The sequence below is a fragment of the Anser brachyrhynchus genome (genome assembly GCF_964034855.1).
Source record: "Anser brachyrhynchus genome assembly, chromosome: 6".
NCBI lineage: Eukaryota > Metazoa > Chordata > Aves > Anseriformes > Anatidae > Anser > Anser brachyrhynchus.
This window is the reverse complement of record NC_137700.1, coordinates 14,696,188-14,719,758: the sequence shown is the minus strand read 5'-3', so window position 1 is coordinate 14,719,758 and position 23,571 is coordinate 14,696,188. Positions and strand designations below refer to the sequence as shown.

The following is a 23,571-nucleotide window of genomic DNA, read 5'->3' as shown; positions in this document are numbered from 1 at the left end:
AGAGACCAGCATTTTATTCAGCAGTTGCTTACCAAATGTTGGCCAAGAACAGGATTTGAAAGCATTCCCTGAACTTGCTTCTTTCAAACAAAACTTGAAATAATTTGAAATAGTTATACTGAAAATGAAATCTTAATGTCTCAAACATGAAACGGATGTAGAGGCACAGGAGAGCTCTGTATGGATTGAGACATGATCAGAAATTATGAACGTGAGCTTCCATCACAATCTATTAGTTATCTATTTAATTGACGGATTAGTCGTGCTCATGTCTGACACTACTTTTGCAAGTAAAATACTTAATATTTCTACATTTATAGTTGATAAAAAACAGTACTAATATGAGGAAAAATCTGAAGTTAATGCAGTAGTCTTATCAACGATAACAGTTCTATTTTTCAAAATGGACGTTTCTCCCCTATCTTTAGATTAGATAGAATTTAGAATTTTAGAATGTTAGAATTTTGTCTTGTCGTTCCCAGCACAGCCCAACACATGGACAATTAGCAATATATTGTTTTTAAAATGTAGAGTAACATGGGAGTTATACTGGAATCAAGTCATCCGTGACTACCAAGAAAACAATATGAGATTCATATGGTATAGTGTTTTGAAAACAACTAGGCCTTTTTCTCTCCTATCATAGCAGCACCAGTTAGAGCTCATCTACCAGCTTCTGATTCTTTTACATCTACTGCTATCCTTACACATTGATTTTATTTACAAAAATGACTTCCTTTCCATTTGTTAACTGAAAGAAAAAAAATATTGTGGTGTTTATGTAAGTTACACCACACAATAAAATTTTGGGAATTTAGAAGTTGGTCTAAGGTCTTAGGAAGCTTGCCATATGAGGTAGTGTAATGTGGAAAATATACTCAATGTGAAAAATATTCGTGACTCGTCATGACAGTATTAATTTATTTTCAGAACATAAATGCAAACAGGATAACAGATTTCTTGAGTTTATACTAAAGCAACATAACTATTATTTTTGAGGAATGTGAAGAATAAGTTGTTTTTATAGTAACTCTCCTGAAATCATTAAGCTTTTTCTTATCCACAGCCAAATCACTAAGCATCCTTAACACCTGCGTCTTAGGTTTCAAGTTTTTCCTTTCTCTAGCATTTTATCTGTGGTCAACAGAGTGGAAATTCACAAGTGTCAAAACAGAAGATAATAAATTATGTGGGTACAGAACATCACTAATTAATTTTATGTCCAGAGAATGGAACCCAGTATTACAGCACGAATAATTTTTTTCTAAGCCCAACTGTAACATTTTTTATACCAATTTCATGATAGTGTGCAACTGGAACATTAAAAGTGCAATGAGTATTCCAGACAACTTAGGAAAGCTACCAATTAATACTGATGCCACAATGATTCCAGTGGATGATAGCTGTTACTTCTCAACAAAGAATGAAGACAAGACAGTTGGAGAGCTTAGCATATCACCATAGATTAGTTCTATATTACAGTCAGCACACTTTATAATCTTTCAGATTTTATTTTAGAATTGAGGTTTTCTTTAAACATAGTATACAACTCAAAAATCACACTGAACAAAGAAAAAAGTTTTTTTTTTTTTAATTTATAGTAAGGCAAACAGGTTTTGAAGATGCATCTTACTGTGCAGTTTTCTATTTCATCTTTTCATCTCCTTCATACTACTATTGATTAGTCACAGCCTGTCATCTTCAAGATTATTTTCAAATGTTACACTTTACAGTGGAAGTGCTGGGTAACTAACTACCAAATGACATTTATAAGTTTGGCCAGTTCTTTAATGGGTATTTAATTCAATTTTTCTTTTAAAAATAAGTTCAGTGTTTTATATTAAGATATCTTACCTAAGGCAACGTGTGTTTAGGGGCTGATTGCTCTTCAATCCACTTAGCAAGTACTCAATATCATCTGTGAACTCTTGATTTTCACCAAATTCCACTACATCATTGAAGTGCTTTACATGCTGAACAACAGTGTATAACTGGAAGAGACAAATATTTTGACCTAGGTAAGTTGCTCTTGGGATTGATCATAACCTTAACAAGTACAGTTTTAAATCTATTCAGTTTCGAGTGCAAGGAAACATTAAGAAGTCAAGGAAGGCCATTCAACTGTTTAGATAAAAAATATTATCTTTAACAGAAAAGCCAAATTTCGACACTGTTCCTTCAGTACTTAGAATTACCAAAAATTCTTTATCTTAAAAATTTGTTAAGAATACTTACTTCTTTGTCTTCTTTCCTACATTTCAATGCAGTTACTATCTCTTGATAGGGCTGAGTAGGTATTGTCACAGTTTTAATCACTTTGGGAGGTGGTGCAGGAGCCTTAAAAACTCCATCATCTTTATGAATTGCCTCCTTTGAAGATAGCCTTACCTATTAATAAGAAAGTGCTAAAATGGGCAGATGTTTTGAGCATGTAAACATACACTAAATACATCAGGAAACAGTACAGGTGTGCAATTGTCAAACTCACATTTTGGGACTATTTAGTCCTTGCCTTACACTGCTAAGATTTGCCTAAGCTGTGTGATAATGTACCTACTCTTAAAAAAAATTAAGTGTCAGAAAATACATGCATTTTTAAGTAAAAAAAAAACAGTTCTAAGTAGTCAGAAATACTCCAGTGAATTCTGAAACTGAAAAAAAAGGATCCTTTACAGTGGTTCTTTAAGGGTAAGTAAAGCAACAAATCTGACGGTTGCAAAACAAGTATTTGTTGATAGTTACAGGTATCTTACCCCCTCAAACTGGAGCTTCCAGGATTGAATTGGTGGCTATACTGAACCATCATTAAGCCCAATGGTCTGCATACGATCACAGCACTGAGGAATCATTGTCTCAACAAATCTTGAGCTGAAATCTGTGTCTACTGCTCTCATTTTTAACTACTGGAGGCTACCACACTGTTGTACTCTGGGTATAGCTATCAGAAACTAACCTCACCAACGTGACACTCCACAGTGTATTTTGTGTGCAGGTAGAAGACTACCAACATCATTTTTGTAGTATCATAATTCTCACACAAGTGAAGAAAACATGGTGAAAGCCTCAAATAGGTATTTTCCATACACTGGCCTTACACATATTTGTGTTACTAGTATTTTTTTATTTTTTATTTTTTTAGAAACAGCATACTACAGCAGGAACTACAGCAAGACCTATTTAGAAGATACAACAGGTAGGAAAGAACTGAAAGCAGGCACAGAATACGCATCAACTGTTACGCACTCCGGGGATATTAGAGAAGAAAGCCTTCTTGCTGTACATTGTACATTAGCAGTCAAAATTAAGATAGCAGCCAAAACAACCTGGTATATTAACGCAGTATTCATTAAACACTGCCTCTATCAGTGTGCAGCACTTCAATATTTGCTCTGGTGGCAAAAAGATAATAAACCACCCTGAAAAGCTGGCTTAGAGCACTTAATGGAGGACTCTGGTCTTAGTTTATGAAAGCAGTAGATCCACTGAAGGGTAATGATCTCACCCAAGTCTTGGTTAAAGGCTTCCCCTTCAAAGAAAATTCTAAGAGACTTTGGAGAGGCCATAAGGAAGAATATTTGGCATACGCAGTTTGCATGTTATAGTTGCTCACCATAAATTGAAAACAAATTTATCCGTATCTTCAGCTAACAAGTATGTACAGAAATTGAAGAGGCAGGATGATCTGTGCAGTAATTCCTGCTGAACATTTGGAAAATGGCTCATTCCTCATTACTCTTAAATCTTGATCAGACACACAGAAATCAACATTAAAAAAATGTGACTGAAGTAACTTCAGGGACACATCATCCCACCAGGAAAACCTACAAACAGGTTCCCTAACTAGTTTGTACAGTCAAACCTCTGCCATATTACTGAATTAATATATTGATGGTTCCAAAGTGGAAGTTTGACAAGAGATAAAATGTCTTGTTTGAATACGGATGATCCAGACTTTCTACTAATCTGAAGAGGATATATTCAAAAACTGTCTGAGAAGACTCAGACAAAATCTGCCTTAAAGTTATCTATCAGAGTATTTCATAAAAGTCAGTACCAAGACAAAGGTTCAGTGAGCAATTAAAGCTTCAGTTCAAATGCACACACTTCAAATTGAGCAGGGAGTTTAGGGTCTTTTTAATTTATTTTTTTTTTAAAGGAAAAAACCCAGGGCTGAAAATTCTGCTCTTCTCAAATACTACTGCTAATAGTTACTTTAATGAGTCATCTGTGTTTTCCAGGCAGTGCAGTTAACATTGAAGGAAGGCCATTCTGAATCAAGTGAGGACAGCAAAAAAAAAACAAAAAAAACACACAGCAAAAAACATGAAGAGCTATTATCAGAACAAAGCACACACAGGTAGAAATAAAAAACAAAACCCAAACAGGTGACAACAAAAGCTGAAGACACATCAGTGCTAGAATAACTGCATTTTGATTTCTGTTCTCATGCAAGTAACATGGCAAATTAAGTGACATTTGCTGACAATATACAATGTCCTCCTAGCATAACCCGTAACAGCTTTTACATGTACTTAAGTCCAAGGCCCTGGATTCCCAGAGATTCTCTAAAAACAATCCAAAAATCATTACCTTAAAGCTCTGAATAAACACTGTTTTTTGAAGATTTTTTTTTTTTAAGAATTGTTTTAATCTCTTGCTAACACCTTGTATACATGTTTATATCTGATGTTAATATTGGTCTTTCTACATATATAAAGAACGTTTCATTTCTCCTATACTGCTAAAGGCTCTAGTCAGATATTAACAACACGTTACTCCACTATAAAGGTAAAATAAATGAAATCTCTCTGTAGATTTTTTCTTTTTGACCTACAGATTGCTGATTTTTTATGGGTATTAGCAAGTTAGTTCTTCGGGTTCTCACAGGAGATGAAATAGAGTCCATTGTTAGAAAGCTTAACTTCAGCAGGCTAGGGAACACAAATCTGAGTATTTTTTAGGTATCTGCAAATTAAAATTATATGGAAAATACCATTGTAGAGTATTTCCACTACAATTTCCTTTTCTTTCAAATACCCAGTGGCTCACATCACAAAGTGGACTTGATTCTGAATCACTGTGACATTACCAACTATCAGTAACTTCCATTGGTTCCAAAGAATACCAGGCAATCTTAAAAGGAGATTCACTAAACTTGAGAAAAAATAAACAGTCTACTTACTGGGACACTGGGAGTTTTCAAAACTGGTGGTGCTGGCAGAGCCTCTGATTCCGGCTGGTTCCAGTGTCTAGCATTATATACAGCTTTTGTGGGAGACTACAAGATAAAAATCAAGATATTTATTTTTATGCAAATTTCTTTGTAGGCACTATATACTTCAAAAATGGCTATACCAAGAAAAGAGACAAAGTAAAAAGTAAAATGAGCTTCATTCTTTCCTTTCTCTCATCTTAGCAACACAAGTTTTCATTCAAATTCTCAATACAGTACATATCAGAAAATCTGAAAGGCTTTGAAGCATCTTATGGGTTTACATACATGTGGACCCCTACAAATGGCAAAAAACAAATGGCTAAAATATTTCAGATTTTTTTCCTTTTAAAATTTATTCAAATACAAAAGGTTTGCAACATTCCTAAAGACAAAAACATCTACTGAGAAAAAAACTGACGGTAAACACCACAGCAGTAGAAATTATGAATAGTTTGGAATCAAAATGCAAAATCAACCTAGATTTTGATGCTTGGAAGAACCAAAAATACTGAAATAAAATACCTTTATCCATATTAATAAATTAAGCTTATTTTTCCTGCCCAAAGATGCATGAAGACAAATCAAAGATGTAGCAAAATTTACTGTCCTTCAATTTGGGGGAACTACAATTTAAGTCTTTGAGGTTCACTAAGAGAGAACTGTACTTCTAGCACATGAGTTTACCAGTCTAATTGTATAAAATATTTCAGACTAATGCCATTATTATTTTCCACTATTTTCCAATATTGCAAAAATTATTTAATTATATTAACTTCTCACATGCTCCTATATAGTATTTTAAATGTGGAAGAATATTTTTAGAAGTTGGGCACTAAAAATAATTTTGTCAAATGTGGGCTATGTGTAGCAAACCCAGCAGAAACATCTATGGACCTCACACCACCTTATGAAGTGTAACAAAGCTTTAGCATTTCAAGAGCTAGTAAGCAGATTTTGTAACTCGGGAGTTTCTACGTTACTGTTAAAACCCTGTTGTGCTACATCTTCCCATTCTTTACAAGAAGAGAAACGCCTGACTAACAAAACCTGGAAGAATACTAGAAAAATGAAAATCTCAGCTGAGTTTCTCAAAGCCCAAAAGATCTGTCAAGCCCTAAATCATTTCAGTCTCCAAGCAAGAGAAAAGCCTCTTTTCCTCCTACACTGTACTTTGTTGTGGTCCTAAGAAACTTACCTCAGCTGATTATTTTTTTTTTTTTTGCTTTTTAAAAGCAGAGCTCACATACCAAACATCAGCAAGTATACAATTGTTTTAGCAGTTTTATCTGTTTTCCAAAGCAGCTCTTTTAAACAAGACACTTTGAGGTGATGGATATAGGAAGTCTTTCAGCAGCCACACTTAGCCACAACAGTCACAGACAGCAATAACAAAATGAAGTTTTTGCAACAGTTTCAAATTTTGAACTTTCCCAAGTAGCAGAAGCACTAATTGACACCATTTCCTGACAATCACACCAGGCTCAGAGAGTTAAACAGAGAAACTTAAAACAGTTCATGCTGCTACAGTTATGAGAGGAGATGTCTGTACAAAACCAGGAAAATCATGCTGTATAGATCCCCGTTTGAAAATAATTGACTGTTGACACAGTGGTTAAGACATAGGTATTATCCCCTATACATTTCTGATTAACAAGTTCTTGCCATGAACTTGAATAAGGGTTTGTGGTGAACAAATGAGAGAACTTAGTAATAAAGATGCTTTCTTAAATCAAGAAAGATACAATGCTTCAGAAATGTCTGTAATGGCAATGAAACACTAAATGTTTTCTACATATTCACTTTATTTAATCTGTGGAACAGTTGTGAAGAGTATCTCAGTGCATGCTTTATATTGGGGCAAAGAGGGTGCAAGTTTCTGGGCACCTTATCCTGATCAAGCTGCGACAGGGGAGGTTCAGGCTGGATATCAGGAAGAGGTTCTTCACCAAGAGGGCGGTCCTGCACTGGAATGGGCTCTCCAGGGATGCAGTCACAGCACCAAGCCTGTCAGAATTTAAGAAGCATTCGGACTGTGCTCTCAGTCATATGGCCTGAATTCTGATTTTTGGGTAGACCTGTGTGGAGCCAGGAGTTGGACTCGACGATCCTTGTGGGTCCCTTCCAACTCGGGATATTCTATGATTCTATGATATAAGGGGTAATTCAGAAAAATAACACACTATCAAATAACCAGCAAGGAAGTACAAAGTGTATTTAGTATCCGGTTCAGCTTAGTATGACTGCTGGTGAAAATATCATGCAGAATTCTTATTAACTTCGCAGGGAAGCTTAACTACTGCAATTCTGACAACAGTGTAATGCATTACAGCTACCAAGGTCCTGTTAACACAGGATGCTCCTTACTACTGGCTTCAAGTTCAGATATAACCTCAAACATTATTCTAGCCCTGCTTAAAGGATACAAACACAGCAGTATTCCTCAGTTTGCTGTCCAGCAGCTACACACAGCACAGAAGCTTCTCAGGCCCCTTCCGCAGCAGTGTGGGGCTCAGCGCCCAGCAGGGACATGGCAGGGAGATGCAGCCCACGCGTGAGGCTGGGCAGAACATTCTCCTGGACTCATGCCCACCTCATCGCCTGACGTACAACTGACAGCGGCACGGACTGAGGCAGGCTCCACTGCTGCTGCACGACTCCTGATTTTATGAAGCTCGGGGAAGAGCACGCCATATGTGCTCACCTGGTGTATCAGGCCTTTGCTTGCACCCCACCTGCCTGTGTGTCCTGGTTCCAGTTAGGACAGAGTTAAGTAGCTCATAGTAGCTGGTAGGGTGCTATGTTTTGGATTAGGATGAGAAGAGCGCTGATAACATGCTGATGTTTTAATTGTTGCAGAGCAGTGTTTACACCAGGCCAAGGACTTTTCGGCTTCTCGCTCTGTCCTGCCAGCGAGCAGGCTGGGGGTGCAGCAGGAGCTGGGAGGGGACAGACCCAGGACAGCTGACCCAAACTGGCCAAAGGGGTATTCCATACCATCTGACGTCATGCTAAACAATATATAGGGGTGGCTGGCCGGGGTGGGGGGCCGGCTGCTCGGGAATAGGCTGGGCATCGGTCAGCGGGTGGTGAGCAATTGCATTGTGCATCACTTGTTTTCTTACACATTATTATTGTTAATACTATTACCATTATCACTATTATTATTATTATTGTTATTATTATTGTCCTGTCTTAATAAACTGTCTTTATCTCAACTCACCGGCTTCACTTTCCCATTTCTCTCCCCCATCCCAGAAAGGGAGGGGGGAGGGTGAGCGAACGGCTGTGTGGTGTTTAGCTGCCGGCCGGGTTAAACCACAACACTGTGCTTCTGGTTTCCTCACACCCTGAGCACTGTGACAAACCCAGCGCGGCCCTCAGCAGGCACAGGGGCAGCGCAGCCACACGAGGCTCATCGCGCGAGGATCACCTCACCTCACGAGGCTCACCTCGCCTCATGCGCTTAAGTGGCAGTCGGGCCCAGCCCTCGCCCACTGCCAGTCAGAAGTGTTGGCAGCCTTGGGGTTGAAATGAGCTTTCCTACCATGATTTTCTTTAACCCCTTTCTAAAAATCAAAATTTGGGATATCCCAGACTGTTTTGTGACATAGCATTTTGCAACTTGCTTTGGCACAAGCAACACAATATAGAAGAAATCTGAATTTTATGTGAGAAATCAAGTGACGCCAGCAATAAACATCTGCTTCTAGAAATGACGGTCTTCATTTAAAAGTTACCTTTTAACTGAGCCCAAACTGTAACTGAAAATGGTAATTACTTAAAAATCAAAACTCCATGGAAGATGAGTTTTAGCCCCTCTCCCTAGTACTACCTCACACTTCTAGATCCAAGTAATTTCACCTGTGATCCCATGCCTACCCAGTCAGCTGCATCCTGTCTCACACTAACAACTCAGCCACTGCAAACACCTGCAAAAAAAAACACTTTCTTTCTAAAGAAATATTTTCTAGAACAGAATTTTCTAGAAATCTTTTCTAATAAATTATGCAGACATCTTGGAGCCTCTCACACTCGCACAGATGTGAACATAAATATATCCCTCCTTTACAACCACTTCTTAGAGCAACTTTAACATTTTCGCTTTCAACACACAAAGATGAATTTTCAAAACAATTGCAAAGACACAGCACCAATACCGACCAATCAGTAAGCACTGCATAGGCTTGCTTTAGATTACTGTAGCCAAGAAAAGTAACACAGAAAAGATCAAATGAACGCTGGTGAACAGTTTTCAGAGGCTTGATCATACACACAAAAAAATAGCAGCTCAAATGCTTGTGATAACAAGCTTCTCTGAAGATGCGACATCAGTATGTAAGGAGGAGTAACTTAAGAAACTGTCTCTCTTAAAGACAAGACAACCTTGCAATTATTCAAATAATTCAGACTTGTCTTCCAGAATTCCTCCTCTCAAGATTAACTTCGAAGAGATGCAAGTGGATGTACATCGCTCCTTTGAATTCTGTGCTCTTAAGGCAAATAAGCTCTGCAATATTAATCAGCTCTAAGAGCTTCTGCTGATTAGCAGAGAGTTTCCCTTTTCATATGTAGAGCACTGGCGGCTGTTTACACACAAATAGATATCTGAAAGAGTGCAAATATTCCTGTGATGGTGTAAAGAGTATTATACCACGGGACTCTGCATGTGGCTCTGAGGGGTGAGCTGGGATGCAAAACCATAACTAATGCCAGGGATTTTTACAAAATGCATGGGGTTGTCAATTTTATAAAGATCATCTCCAAAGAGCATAAACTATGGGTCATGCTTAACCTCTCATCCCTGAAAGCTTCAAAGCCGAAATTTCAAGAGTTGGCACCCTGCACATATTGATGCGGCACTGCCTGCCATTCACGGATGTAAGAATAGCAGAAAATAAGAGCCAGGGACATGAGTCATTCTGAAAATACTAGCAAAACAAGAAAGACAGCAGCTATTTGCAGGCAAGAATGCTTTCCAAGGTAGAAGACAGTGGGAAAAAACACACATTTTTAATAGATATCCTGATAAATGCATTATTTGTATTTGAAGGGCATTCAAGACAACCACATACCAGATGCTTGTCAAAACTACAAAAAAAGCCAAATAAATCCAAGTATTTTATTATTTATCACGAAGGATTCATAGTCATTAAGAGCACTACTCTCCCCTGAATGTCTTGCTTTGAGGAGGAAAAAATATAACAAATATGTTATGCAAGAAAACTACTCATAAGGGACTGTTTCTTTTGAAAAAGGAAAGGAATGAACATCCATTCACAGCAAAGAAAAATAAATTACACTTCAAAACAGGAAGATGGGATATCAATTCAGCACAGCCTCAGCCATGCGTATGTAAGACAGAAAAGTTAATCTAGACTTCAGATAAGACAGCAGGTTCAAACAGTAGTTAAAAACAAGAAGCAAAACAGAACCCAGCCATTTACTCAGTGTTCTTAATGTGAATCGCATCTCCATTATTTGGATCAGAACAGCAGATTAGTGCCAATAAATCACCTCTGGGTCCCACAGACCACTTAATCATGAGCTGCTATACCATTTAGAACAACAAACAAAATTAGGTTTGCTTTAACGCTATCTACAGAAACATCTATACAGCTAGAATCGGTATCTTAGCTTTTGTTGTGTCATTTCAGGAAAGAAGTAAGCTCCTTTGTTCACAGGGACAGAACAGCTGTTGTTTTTCAACACACGAATGCAAAATTCCCAAGTTACTGGTAATAGCTCTGTGGACACCTCTTAGTAAAGACCAGCGTCACGAGAGAGTCCCATCATTTTCAATCACTCTTTCAAAGCATACATTTATCTTCAGATTGCCTCATATAAAATCTGTTTTGAGCCGGGCTGTAAAAACATTTTCAACATCTAGACACAGTGTTCCTTTACAGTATTCCAAAGCACTGATATGACAGACTACAATATTGCTATATCCAGTTCTTCTACTTGTGCTACATTATTGAAAATCCTTTTTCGTGTTTACATAAAAAACTGCACTACAATGGGAAAAAGCTCCTTTATTATTATTAAATATTGATGTTTTAATAAAAACAATCTCCTTAAATGTTTTCCTCAATATTTTCTCTTATGTCTCTATAAAAAACCAAACGTCCATTAGTTACTTCGGTGTTATGTGCTAATCATATTTGGAAAGATGATCTGATGATTCTTAAGTGAAGCAAATTCTGAACATTTTTACTTATTTCAAGTGGAGTAACACTTAAAACAGATCCCACTAATTTGAATGGTTCTGGAGACTTGCTTGCCACACAGACTTCACAATCTCTGAAAACAGTTTTCTAGAGAAACTGTCTATATGATCCATACATATGCCTTTGAATTAAAACACAGAACAGCGACCACTTGGACTGTATGCACTTTGTGGTTCTGTAGAGGCCGAAAGAAATGGAAGAAAAAAGATCCCAAGGAACGAGTGCAAGAGCCAGACAGTCTACTACAGGCTACCCAAAGCGTTTCTTCCCTTTTCTCCATCTTATCTGTATCCCTCCTCTTTGTTAATCACTATTCTCCCTACAAACATGCCATACACAAACACTGTGTGCACACATGGCTGAACAACTACAAGCTGGTCATCAGACAAGGTTTAAGAGTACCAGCGGCAGAAATAAATGGCACTGAAGCTTTCTTTGCGTCAGATTTCTGAAGAACTGCAAAATGTTTTCTCTTCCTCATAGCTCAAAAGAAAGCCTACAGGACACAACGAGATGGGTCAAACATTGAAGTGGAACATGATAATTAACTCGAAGAAACAGGATAGCTTGATCAACATGAGACTCATTCTTTAACAGAATGAAATAATGGTGTTCTGTATGCTGCTTACACCGAGTGTCATCAAAGCTGATCAGCTCGGAAGCAGAAGCCATATGGTTCTTGTTACCAACGTGGCCTGAAACCTACGGTAATTCTAACTAAAAGGGACAAGGTACAACAGGTTAGACACATCACCTCAAATCAAGAGAAGAGAAAAGCTATCAGCCAGCAAGCATCCGTACTGCCACATTTACTGACAAACACATCCTTGCAAACACTGTTACACAAAGTTTCTGCCTACTTTATTGCTACGTACAGACAGACACACACGATGTTGGGCCCTCAGCACAAACTGTTTCACACTCGAGATTTGCTTGTGTTGTGTTGCACTGTTACCTAACGTAAATAAAGGCCCAAGAGAGCTGAGTGAACCAGCCACGCTCATACAGCATATGGGAGCTGTAAGAACAATTTTGCATATTCATCCACATATAAGTTAAGCTCCCACTGGCAAATGAAACTGTTATGTTTCGCTCTCTTACAGCGTTTTTGGCATTTTAGAACTCACAGGACTGAAGCCTTGTGTAGCAAAGCATTTAATTTATCCTACAGTTATCCTGTAATGCCTAATTTACTAAAACACAGTTAATTACAGCTGGGGGGGGGGAGGGACACACACACAGAATGTAAAGATGCAAGAGAATCTGGTTTCAAAATAAACGATCTTTGCTTCTTGGCTAAGAAGAGTTAGTAACAGTAGGAGCTGGAAGGATAAAATACAGCTTCCACTCAAGCTGATATTCCTTAAAAGTGTAAAGTACACACAAGGGGAAAGGGATTCCCACACTTACAACTCCCACATTTGCTCCTCATCCCTGTTTGAGGACTTGGCCTGTTACCTTCACGCTGCACTTAGCACTCCCACTTTTCTCAGAGCCAAAGCCATGCCTCAGCTGGTAACCCCTTCCTTGACACTGCACGGGAGAAGCGGGGTGGCTGGGCAGGAGTCTTGGTCTACTTACAGCAATAATATAAGAAAAAATGTTAATAATAAGCAGTAGGAAGTCAGTACGAAACACATATGCTTAGCACAGAATCTGGTTTTTCAAAGGTTTACTGAAATAACCATATTGATATGAAACTGGTTTTAATGAATTGTTTTAGAAGCACTTTTTTTTTTTGTCATCTTTTACTTCGCTAAATTCATTTTTGTTTCAGCAATATAGAAGTTGCTTGAAGTACACGAACTGTTTATCATTGGTTAGCACTTAGAACAGCTCATCAGTCATTCATCATTGCAACTAATAGTTTTTGGACAAAACAGAAAACCCACAAAAACAGTTCAGGCTCAGGACTGGGCAGACCATCTGCCAGAAGCACCAGCCAGTAAATGAAAGGAATTTACTGCAGAAGCAGCAACATGCTGTCACAGGTTGTCAGATCCGACCACTGCTGTTTGTCAAACTGCTGATGAAACAGACTGCTGGCTTAACGCCACGCTGATCGAAGCCAGGCGTTCTACAGAATATTTTGATTGTCAAAATTCAGCTCAACTCCTCAACAGAGTCAAAATAGCAAATGTCAACTAATAATCTTTCCTGTTAAAAAATGTTATTTTGACATTCTAAATTAGGATGCAGAAAAACAGTTCAATGTGTTTAGCATCAGCTATTTAAAAATCACCCAAAAAGTGCCCTGCTATAACTGTTCATCCTTCTGGTGGGATACTCTTTTTTCTAATGGTTATGCAAACCAAGCATAAGCAGTAGTTCTGACCAGTCTACTCTGACCCTATGGTTAAATTTATGGCAAGTGTTACGACTGATGTAGCACAACTTTAGAATTACATTTCCACTGCTGTTTTTCAAAGACTATTCACTTAAATTAAGCTATGGAAAAATAATTAACCAAAACCTACTAAGGCTGTAGCATTTAATTCTCACATCTATTAAATATCAAATCTAAAAGAGATCTTTAAAAAATTCGGTTTGGTTTGGGGAAATGCAGATTCATTTGCAAGCAAGCAAAAATAAATGTTACTTGCAGGATATCTTCAATAAACATCTACCGTAAAGTATCACACAAGCTCAGTGGAAAACTACAGCTCACCACAGAGTTTCTCTGCCCTCCCACACACGTCATTGCCTTGTGAGCCGTAAGATTAATTAGTCAAACCCAGAGACACGCATGGTTTCTTACTTATTCAATTTCAAAATTCTTACAAAGATCAGGTAGAAGCATTTCATGTTGGACTGCAAGTAAACCTAGACGCAGCATTTCTTTCAAGCTGGTATTTATAGCTTCTGGTCAGCATAAAGCACCAGGGGAAAAAGCTCACATCCGCCTGTAAAATATCTTGTAGGTTATACACTGAAACTTGCATTACCACAACTCCTATCAGGAACAACAATATCACATGTAAGTTTTATTTTCAAGGACTGACAATTTCTCACAGTGCCTAAAATTTATAATAGAAATATGGAAGAACTCGATAAAAACCTACTCAGAAAAAAAACTGCTCACAGCACAAGAAAGATGCGATTAAATAACAAGCTACCTGCTATTTACAACTGTTTGACACTGAAGTCATGCAAGGAGAAAATATATTTTTCACTGGCTCAGCACTCACTAAGATAGCCAATTTACCTGGAAATTTGTGCTCTTCAAACAGCAGTGATTTGACACACCCTTCCAATCTGATCAATCCAAAAAACACGCTTTGAAAATTCACACAAGTTTCTGTATCCTGCTGTAGCAAAACACAGCACTTACTCCTAAAACTCAAATAAAACATGAAGTGTGTCTAGAGGGTTATGACTAAACCAGGTCTATCTTGGCCACAGAGTTCAGAAGCAGTCTTTGGGCTAAGCCACGTCTGAATTCAGCAATGATTTCATTCATGTATTCAACATTACTGTCATGCCTAACTCTATTAATGCCACTTGATCAAAGTAATGCATGTAATCCTCCTAACGCCGGCTGTGTTTAGTGAGCATTTCTCAGTTGCAATGTTGACTTAACCAGGTTAAGACGACTTAATTCCTCTTCTTTGGTTCCCTTAACTGAGCAGATACAATTGTCCACAGTCTCCTTGTGAACCAGACTGGGATTTGTGTTAAACGCTTCCTTTTACTGGGTTATTTTCTAAACACACGTCAGTTCCTCGCGTTAGTTCAATATGTACCTTACGTTCAGTTCAGTACCTTATGAAACTACAGGAAAAAGGGAACAGGAGTGAACAGGTATGGCAAAAGGACAGCCAAGTCAGCTTCATCAAATACTCCTGTCAAGTTTCTTGTTTCCCCCCCTCCTTTTACAGCCAAAACATTCCTAGAATTTTCTTTTATTTTTTAATGCACAACAAGATCGACTTTTCCTAGCTAATGCATTCTATGCTAGTGGAATAATTTAAGCAATATGCTATATATTAAAATCAACGGAAGTGCTTTGCAAGGGGAACCCCATGGTCCAGCACTTGAGTAAGTGGCACAAATGAAACACTGTGAGAGTGTCAGCGGTGAAGAGGTTTTTCCATACCTTTTCCCACATAATCCAATGAACATATAACAAGAAAAAAACACACAGCTGTAACGTTCTTCATCCCATTCACTGTGTACATCAGGCAGATGTATTTTACAGTCATATAACAGATTTTCTAGGGGCAAAATCTCAGCACGTGAGTTTAAAAAAACTTTCTTATTTAAAATTAGTATATCAAGAAAAGAGAACGAAATACTTAAGGCAGTTTAAATTTGTTTATAAACATCCAGTTGCCATTGCAAGAGTGAGTAGTTAAGAGAAATGTATAAATTTTAACTGACATCACAAGTCATTAATAAGTCAGGTTAGTTTTTATTCTGAACACTTGCCCATGAATCCCTGATGCAGACCGTCCACGTAGCAAGTACTCACTTCCTTATGTTACCAATCATAACAAGTAGATGTTTTATTCCCTCAGGAAAGTGACAGGCTTTTGTACTGAACTGAATTCTGTCAATACTAGCACAGAAGTTTTATGAAATATACTCAAAAATTTTACAATATATTTTGAAATAGTGCAAAAAAAAAATCCAAATCTAAGAAGTTAATTCCAAAAGACTAATTTCCAAAGTTACCTTATTCTAGAGCACAGAACCACTGAAATCCTGACACTGACCTAGTACCTTGAAATTTCACACTACTTGTCCCCCATTTGAGAAGACACAACACAAGCTGTTTAGGTGCACGTCTATTGAAGGAGAATTCTTGTTTTCTGTTATACCTCCTTTGTCCTACTTCACGTGACACAGTAAGTCTTCCCATGTCTTAGCAGCACTGAAGAGCACCAACAGGATTAGAGTCTTCCCCCTACTCCCTGGCCCCTTAAGCTGAAAGACTTCCATATATTTTAATTAAGATAAGTAACTCTATTCACAATCTTACATTGAAATATTCAAAGGTAATCCATATTCACCTTGCCTAGGCTGGCCTCCCATAGCCACAGACTATGGACCAGCACAATATTACAGGGCATTCCTGATCATACATTTAAGGTTTAAGAGCAGAGGACAATCCCAAAACCTGTTTGGGATTCAGAGGACCTAGTGGTCCTAAATGGCATGCTGGACAAGAGAAACACTGAACTGACAGTATAGCTCTAGCACAGAGTACCAGACATACTCATCAACTTGTTAAGGATAATCAAAAGATTAAGTTTGAGGATAGACTACTTCTCTCTTCTCCGTTTCTAAGGCTTTATTCCAGCTTTTATTTAGTGGCATGGCTTAAAACCACTGAGAACTGTACTATGTACTCCTGCAGAACTGATTTTTTGTTATTTGCTGACTCCAGCCCAAATTTGTGGTGAGAGGGGCAGAAGCAAGAAATCTCACAGGAAAAAAAAAAAGGTCCCTATTTTCAAGTCTTTAGTCTTGAGTAGATTTGGAGCACCACAACCGAAAAGTTCTTGCACACTTCAGAATTAGTTTCATCTGTATAAGGAGAATTAAGCCCTGCAGGACCGGTAGGTAAGCATACCACAGGCACACAGAGCTCCCAGACTTACTACCTGGACGGTGAGTTACTGAACAAGTTGAACTAAAATTGTAGACAGCTGCAAACAAACTCTTGCAGATGTTACTCATGCAGGCTTCACACCCATAATTTGCAAGTCAAGTAATGCTAATATTTATATGCTGTAAGTACATAATTACGTTGCTACAGTACATAATATCCCCCTTGTAACTCAGGCTCAGGATAAAGAGAATTAAGTCACTTAAAAGTAGAATTCAGGTTAAGACTTTACATACGTAACAAAGTACACACACTACTGCAACTTTTAAGCTCATTATGTGTATGAATAGTCAGTGATTTTAGTGAGGTTTCTTATATTAAAAGCAGTTTTTGAAACACATATTTGCTATTGACATTAGAAGCAATCATTAATGTCTGTAATCGTTTATTACACATGTGCTCCAAATTTCAAGAACTGGACTTGAACACTGGAGCGTGATGGTTGGATTTCAAAAAGCATGAATGTTAGCAAGAGCCCTACTGATTGCAGACTAGAAAAAAATTCTTCAGCTTTCTGGATCTACTGAAGTTTAACAATACCACCTGTTGCTTCCCGACTAATAGAGCTGCTTACTTTTCAGCTCAGTGTGACACAAAGTGCCATACCTCTAACATCACCACCTAGCAGAAAATAATTAATACTTTAACTGCTAGTTCCTGCAAGAAAGAAAAAAAAAGAAGGTGCAAGAATTTTATTTTACTGTATTTTTAATAAGATCAGGTAGGTAAGGTCAGGCTAGTACTTTTAGTTCATTTCTTCCCCTTCCCAGAAAGAAAATTCCATTAAAATAGAATTGAGATTAAGAGTTTATATCTATAATTTAGGACGATAATTATAGCACCTCTAATTACCACCAGAAGCTTTACAAGCTTTTTTTTTTTATTATTATTAACTCCATGTAACAGCTGTATGATTAGAGAACATTAAAGTTTAAAATCTGAATTGCAATTACAGCAATTTCTACTTCTATGTCCATTATACCACGGCAGGGTCAAAAAGGTTGTTTAATTCTCACATCTCACACTTGAATTAAGTGTATTCCCAACTGAGAATCTTCCCGAGTTGAATCAATTTTTCCCCATATAATATGATACTGCTGTAAGGTTTTCCCTACATATACATTCAAAATTAATTAAAACAGTTCTCATACAAACCCTGAAGTATTTCAAGTACAGAAATTCAAAAGCAAAATAAAAAGTTATCACAGAATAGTATGTGAGGTATATTAGTACTTAAACACACACAAAATCCATATTCAGCAGAACACCCAGAGCTGTTATACACTGCTGAAAATACAGCAAAACAGGTTCAGTCAAATTTACATTCTCGGTAATTCTGTTTCTCAGTCTGCTCTAACATGTTCCCTGAGAAGAAGCTGATCTTTTGTAAAAAAGATTATCAGCAGAAGCAGAGGAACTCCAGTCTTAAAGAAATATTTCTGTTCTTTAAAAGAAACCTTCCTCACTTATCGACAGCCTGACTTGAAATTCCAGAAGCAAGAGTCGGCAGCCAAGGGCTCCTCATTCTGCCCAAAGTCACCAGGCACCAAGAAGCAGTACTTCTGCTCAAAAGGGCAGTACAGCTGAAAATACTTAGTGGTCACACATCCCCTGAAATTAAAATATTCCCGTGTGTGTTTTGAAAAATATTACAGATTTGCCCTCCTTCTTCTACCCATGAATCCACATTTGATATGAAAAATGATTATATATCAACACAGCTGGGGGGATAAAAAAGATGACTTAGTTCTCAAAACAAACAAAAAAACCTTAAAATACTTGAAGTGAAGATACTTTACAATACAAGAAATTAACTAGCTTTGAGATCTTTTAGCATTACATATCAAAGGAAAATATACATATTTTTTTTAATCTCTTAGAATTGTTAGACTACTGAACAAACTCCTCTGCATATAGAAGTTTTTATATTCAAGCATACACCTTCTGGGTCTTGTAAAACTTAATGAAATCAAAGTCAAAGACAAAATACACGTGCTTTTCCCTCTCGAGTTCCCTCTCTCTCTTATTACCCCAGTTCTGGATTGCAATAACTGTGAGACAGCTACACTCTAGTCCAGACAATGGGAATGCGCGATGCAAAAAGCATCTTAAAAGGCCTTAGGTGCTAAAAATAGCTGTCCTGGACAATCGTCATAAAAATTTCATTTAATGGAAATCACATGGATCCTGGTACTGTAAACTTTCAGCTGAACATAATTTTCGCTGTATGCACTTCTTCAAAAGCCTCAAAATACTGAGTGACCTATAATAACAGGTAAAATAAAACACACCTAGCATTAGCAAAATAAGCAAGCTCTGTTCACAATATGAAATGGCAAACTCATACTGAATGCTACATACTTGGGGTATACAGTAGCATGGGATCTGGGGTTGCTTTTCTTTTTTTTAAGAAAAAAATGTTACTTTTCCATGTGTCAAAAGCACTTGTCCTTATAAAGATTACACCAATGCCAAATTGAAAGGTTTGAGGTTCAATCCTCCAGTGTGATACATATGGTTTAGTAGAGAGAAGAAAGAAGTCCACGCAGCATCTAACGGTGCTTTGCCTTCAGCACCATCTAGAAGGGAACATATCAAGGTTGTGAGTTACCGTTGCACAACCCATGAGTTCAGACTTGCATCTGATACTCCCAGTAACTGACACAAGAACTTTCTCACTGGAAGAAAGGTTTCCTTTTCCACATTTAAGGTGTAATCTTACAAAATAACGATTATCCAAGCACAGATATAAAGTAGGACAAAAGGCCTGTTTAAATATAGAAGAAACATTAACACTGAAGAGTTGATTAAAATAAGAACTTGGTCTAAGTATTATTACTTACCCGCTTTGGCCCACTAAAAATCTTCCTGGTGTTTTCCTTAGATTTATCACCTTGTTTATTTGTGGATTTTTTATTGCCTTCAGGCACACCGGATGCATCCTCTGAGAATTCCAGAAGCTCTGCAAAAGGAAAAAAAGTATAAAACCTTACTGAAAGTTGTTGAACTGTTAAAGCATTTCTTGCATTTAACATTTCAACATGTAACTTGTGAAGTTATATAACAATCAAACAATCTTCACCATAAAGTCAGTTTTCAACTCAAACATAGCTCTTGATGGAGCTCAGGTTTACTGACTGGAAAAGTCATAGTATGCAGGTGATGCATTACAAGGTACACTGCCAAAAATCACTATAGCACCTCTAGCCCATTGTATAATCTTCAAGTTATTATTTCCCCATACATACGTGCACTCCTCTGAGTCCCAGGTCACACCTTACATGTGCTTGTTCACAGCTTACAGCCACAGCTGAGCACCAGACAAATTAAACTGCAGCTGAGGGTCTTCCGAAGTACAAGACTACGAGATTAATATTTCCTACTGCAAGTACAGGAATGAAGAATTGACCTTACTTTGTGTCTCATGAAGGCAGCCTGCTTGTATTTGCTTGTGCTGCTGCAACAGTAATAAAAAAAATGCAGCCATCAGTTTGGGAAGGAGTCAGCCTGAAGGCCCCCAAAACAGCCTTCCGCTATATTCCTTACTTCCTTTATCAGTATTTCTATTCACCAGTTTTGGACTATAAACCTGCAATTCACTGATCTAATTAAATCCTTGTCCTATTTTTTTCTCTAAACTTGTGTTGTTTCGAAGCATTATCCCTTGGAGAGCAGCTTGTGTTCTTTGACTTGGCACAACCCAGAAGTTACCATAAAATTTCAAAACAGAAATGAAGACAGGCACAGAGAAGCACTGTTTTATCTGATAAACCATGTAGAAAACCGATCTATTCCAAAGCAGCTGCTATTTGAAAGCTGCACTGCAAAAATACAAGCAGGTTGGATCAGTTACTTTAATCCTCAGTGCATCGAGTAAACAGGACCAGCCAAATTCCTAGATGACGCAATCCAATGCAAACCGAGCAAGTGAATTTCAAACTGCACTTGGAAGCACACAAAATTGAGCTAGTACCTGGGATGTAAGTATTCCTAAAGTGCTTGGGGGCCTTATTTTAAATCACTGAGTTTGACAGCTCTGGCAACACTGTGAGACAACAAACCCGCCCCAAGAGATCCAGACGACCAGCCTTGTGCCCCCACCAGCTGGTTTTCCCTTCAGCCCCATGTCAGCACAGGAGCGTGAACGATCCCTCTGAAAGTAAGCAGGGCTTTTTAAAAGATGTTTGGATAAAGTAAGTCTGACAGGGAAAAAATTACAGGCCAGTTCCCCTTACCTTTAATTAAATAAAGCAAAACTACTTCCAAATCTACATAAAAGTCAACTTAGCGTTTCACTGGCACTTCCCAATTAAAGGAGTCCAATCCAATTGCTCGGATGCACATTCTTACAAATTCTGAAATACTTCAGAGAAGACAGGCCCTGACTGCAATTCCAACAGAAGGTCAAACAAACCCACAGAGACAGAGCCTCCTCTTCCAGATAAAGAGCTAAAAAGTAACTCCCTTGTCCACAGTAACTACAAACATGCAAAGCACTAGAAACACAGGAGAGGTTTTCACCCACCCCATCAGCCCAACAACTTGTGCCTCACAGCAGAGACCTGGAGCTGGTATTGTGATAGACAACGATTGGTAGCGCTCTAAACCAACTAGGCCACAATTTTTAAATCACTTAAGTTCCTTTGTTTGAATTGTCTACTCTTGTGTGATATTAACTATCCCATTTAAATTAGGTAATTTTGAATTTGATTTTAAAAAATTAACTTCTATTTATTATAGTCATTTTTCATCTTTTGATGATGTTAGCGCATCATATGCTTTTATAATTAATTTCATAAAATAATCTGGATTATTCTTATTTAAGCAATGCCCTTTGTGGCCTTCTGGATATCCTAAAATCAGTCTGCATTTATGCCCAACTACATTTTCAAATCGCAGTTAAACAATGCGGGGAGAGTCTTTTACTAATATAAATTCAGCCAGGCAAAGGCATGAGTAGATGTGCAAGCAGTGATGTTAGTGAAGTTTGTTTTCTAACAGCTCTCTTACACAGATTTTTTTATATATATATATATTTTTTTTTTTTTAGAAAAAAAGGTAAGGATATTGGTCTTCCTCTCAATACAGAAGCATGTAAGCCCTTTGCTCCTCCATCCAACCATCTTCAAGTCATTTATAATCTGAGATCATTTGTCTGGCTTACCTAAATTAGAAAGATGTTCAAATATCAACTAGAAGGCAAAACGAGAGGAAAAGCCAACCAACTTTTGTTTTAGAGCCTGACAGTAATTCTGCAGGAGATTTCTGAAGTCCAAACAGGACTCTGCTTTGAGAACTTCAATGTAACTGGCTAAAAATATTTACCCTGTTAAGGTGATTTAGTTTGGAATGAGATGTAAGTAAAGAAAAAAATAAGCTCACTCATCATAAATGCACTGAGTGCTAGATACTGATATGAAAAAGCTACGTGACTTTCCAGAAAGAATATAAGAAATTCATCTTGATCACTGAAAGGAAAATGAATGCATGACAGGCATTTAGTGGTATATCAGAACTGATTTACACAGCAAAAGCTAAGCTGTGATGCTTATACTACCATAACAACATACCTGCTGGTGTAATTTAAGTCAATAATACTGTAGTCCTTAATTACTGTGCTGCTTATGAGAATTATAGTGAAAAAGGACATGAAGTAAATAAAAATAAGCACATTAAAGAATATAGATCTTGATATCTTCATTTAATGCAATGTTTCAGGGCAACTGAGCTACCCTGTTTATGTCAATCTGTATTAAGATAACGAAACATATAATTTTACTCAGTTTTTAATTTAAATTCCTATCACTTTCTGTAATAATTTCATTGTCATTGGCTAAAGGGAAATGTAATAAAGCAAGTAGTAACAAAGTCCTGGCTGTTCCAGTTGAACAGGTGGGAAATGAAGTCCTCCATGGCTGCAAGTTCAGAAGTTATGTATGTCAGGCATCTTAGAGATCACCAGAACCACACACAGCCAGGACAGGACTGGACCTTTTGGGGGCAAGCAGAAAACAAACTGATGGCGCGGTTATTTCCAGCAGTTAAACGCTGCCCCAAAAATGCAGGTGTGCTATTCAAAACTGCAACTTATTTTTAAATACATAAATATGCATATATATTTATAAAGTTACCTTCTCTTCTTTGCCGTTACTTCAGACTGCTCTTGGATACAACTCCCTACTAATTAATACAATCAAGTAATTAAGTCACTTTGGTACTAAAGGCTTCTCTTTCCTAGAGTCATCCTGTATTCTGGCTACGGAAACGATACCAGCACAGTTTCAGCTCTAGTCCAGCCGAATCGGTATTTTTCGCCCCCGGCAGGCTGCAGCTCCAGAGAGAAGGCGGCCTCTGCTGCAGCCAGGGTGAGAGAAGCCTGGACTGCAAGTGGCGAAGAGGAACGGCAACTTCAGCTGGAACTGAGAGCTTCACTACAAGTCTAAGGTTCAAAGTGATGAAGTACCTCCATTAAAACAGAAGAGTCTGTGAAAAGGGCCTAAGAATTTAAAAGCCAGAGC

At 37.7% G+C, this 23,571-nt stretch overlaps 1 protein-coding gene and 1 long non-coding RNA gene across 9 annotated transcripts in view; one reads left to right on the top strand and one right to left on the bottom strand.

Annotated features, from left to right (window-relative positions):
* The window catches only part of WAPL (WAPL cohesin release factor), a 74,701-nt gene that overhangs the window by 22,162 nt on the left and 28,968 nt on the right, over nt 1–23,571 (bottom strand). For 6 of the 8 annotated variants that reach the window (XM_080597903.1, XM_080597905.1, XM_080597902.1 and 3 more), the window contains exons 4-7: nt 19,897–20,015; nt 5,183–5,278; nt 2,236–2,388; nt 1,855–1,991 (exon numbers count right to left, since the gene is read on the bottom strand). In XM_080597903.1, the coding sequence (XP_080454029.1) occupies nt 1,855–1,991; nt 2,236–2,388; nt 5,183–5,278; nt 19,897–20,015 (505 nt within the window). The remainder of the gene's footprint in view (nt 1–1,854; nt 1,992–2,235; nt 2,389–5,182; nt 5,279–19,896; nt 20,016–23,571) is intronic. The other 2 variants (XM_080597907.1, XM_080597908.1) reach the window with 1 other exon arrangement.
* Nucleotides 8,282–23,571, top strand: part of LOC308197461 — a 70,527-nt gene continuing 55,237 nt past the window's right edge. The window contains exon 1 of the long non-coding RNA XR_013952946.1: nt 8,282–8,301. This is a non-coding gene — a long non-coding RNA (uncharacterized lncRNA). The remainder of the gene's footprint in view (nt 8,302–23,571) is intronic.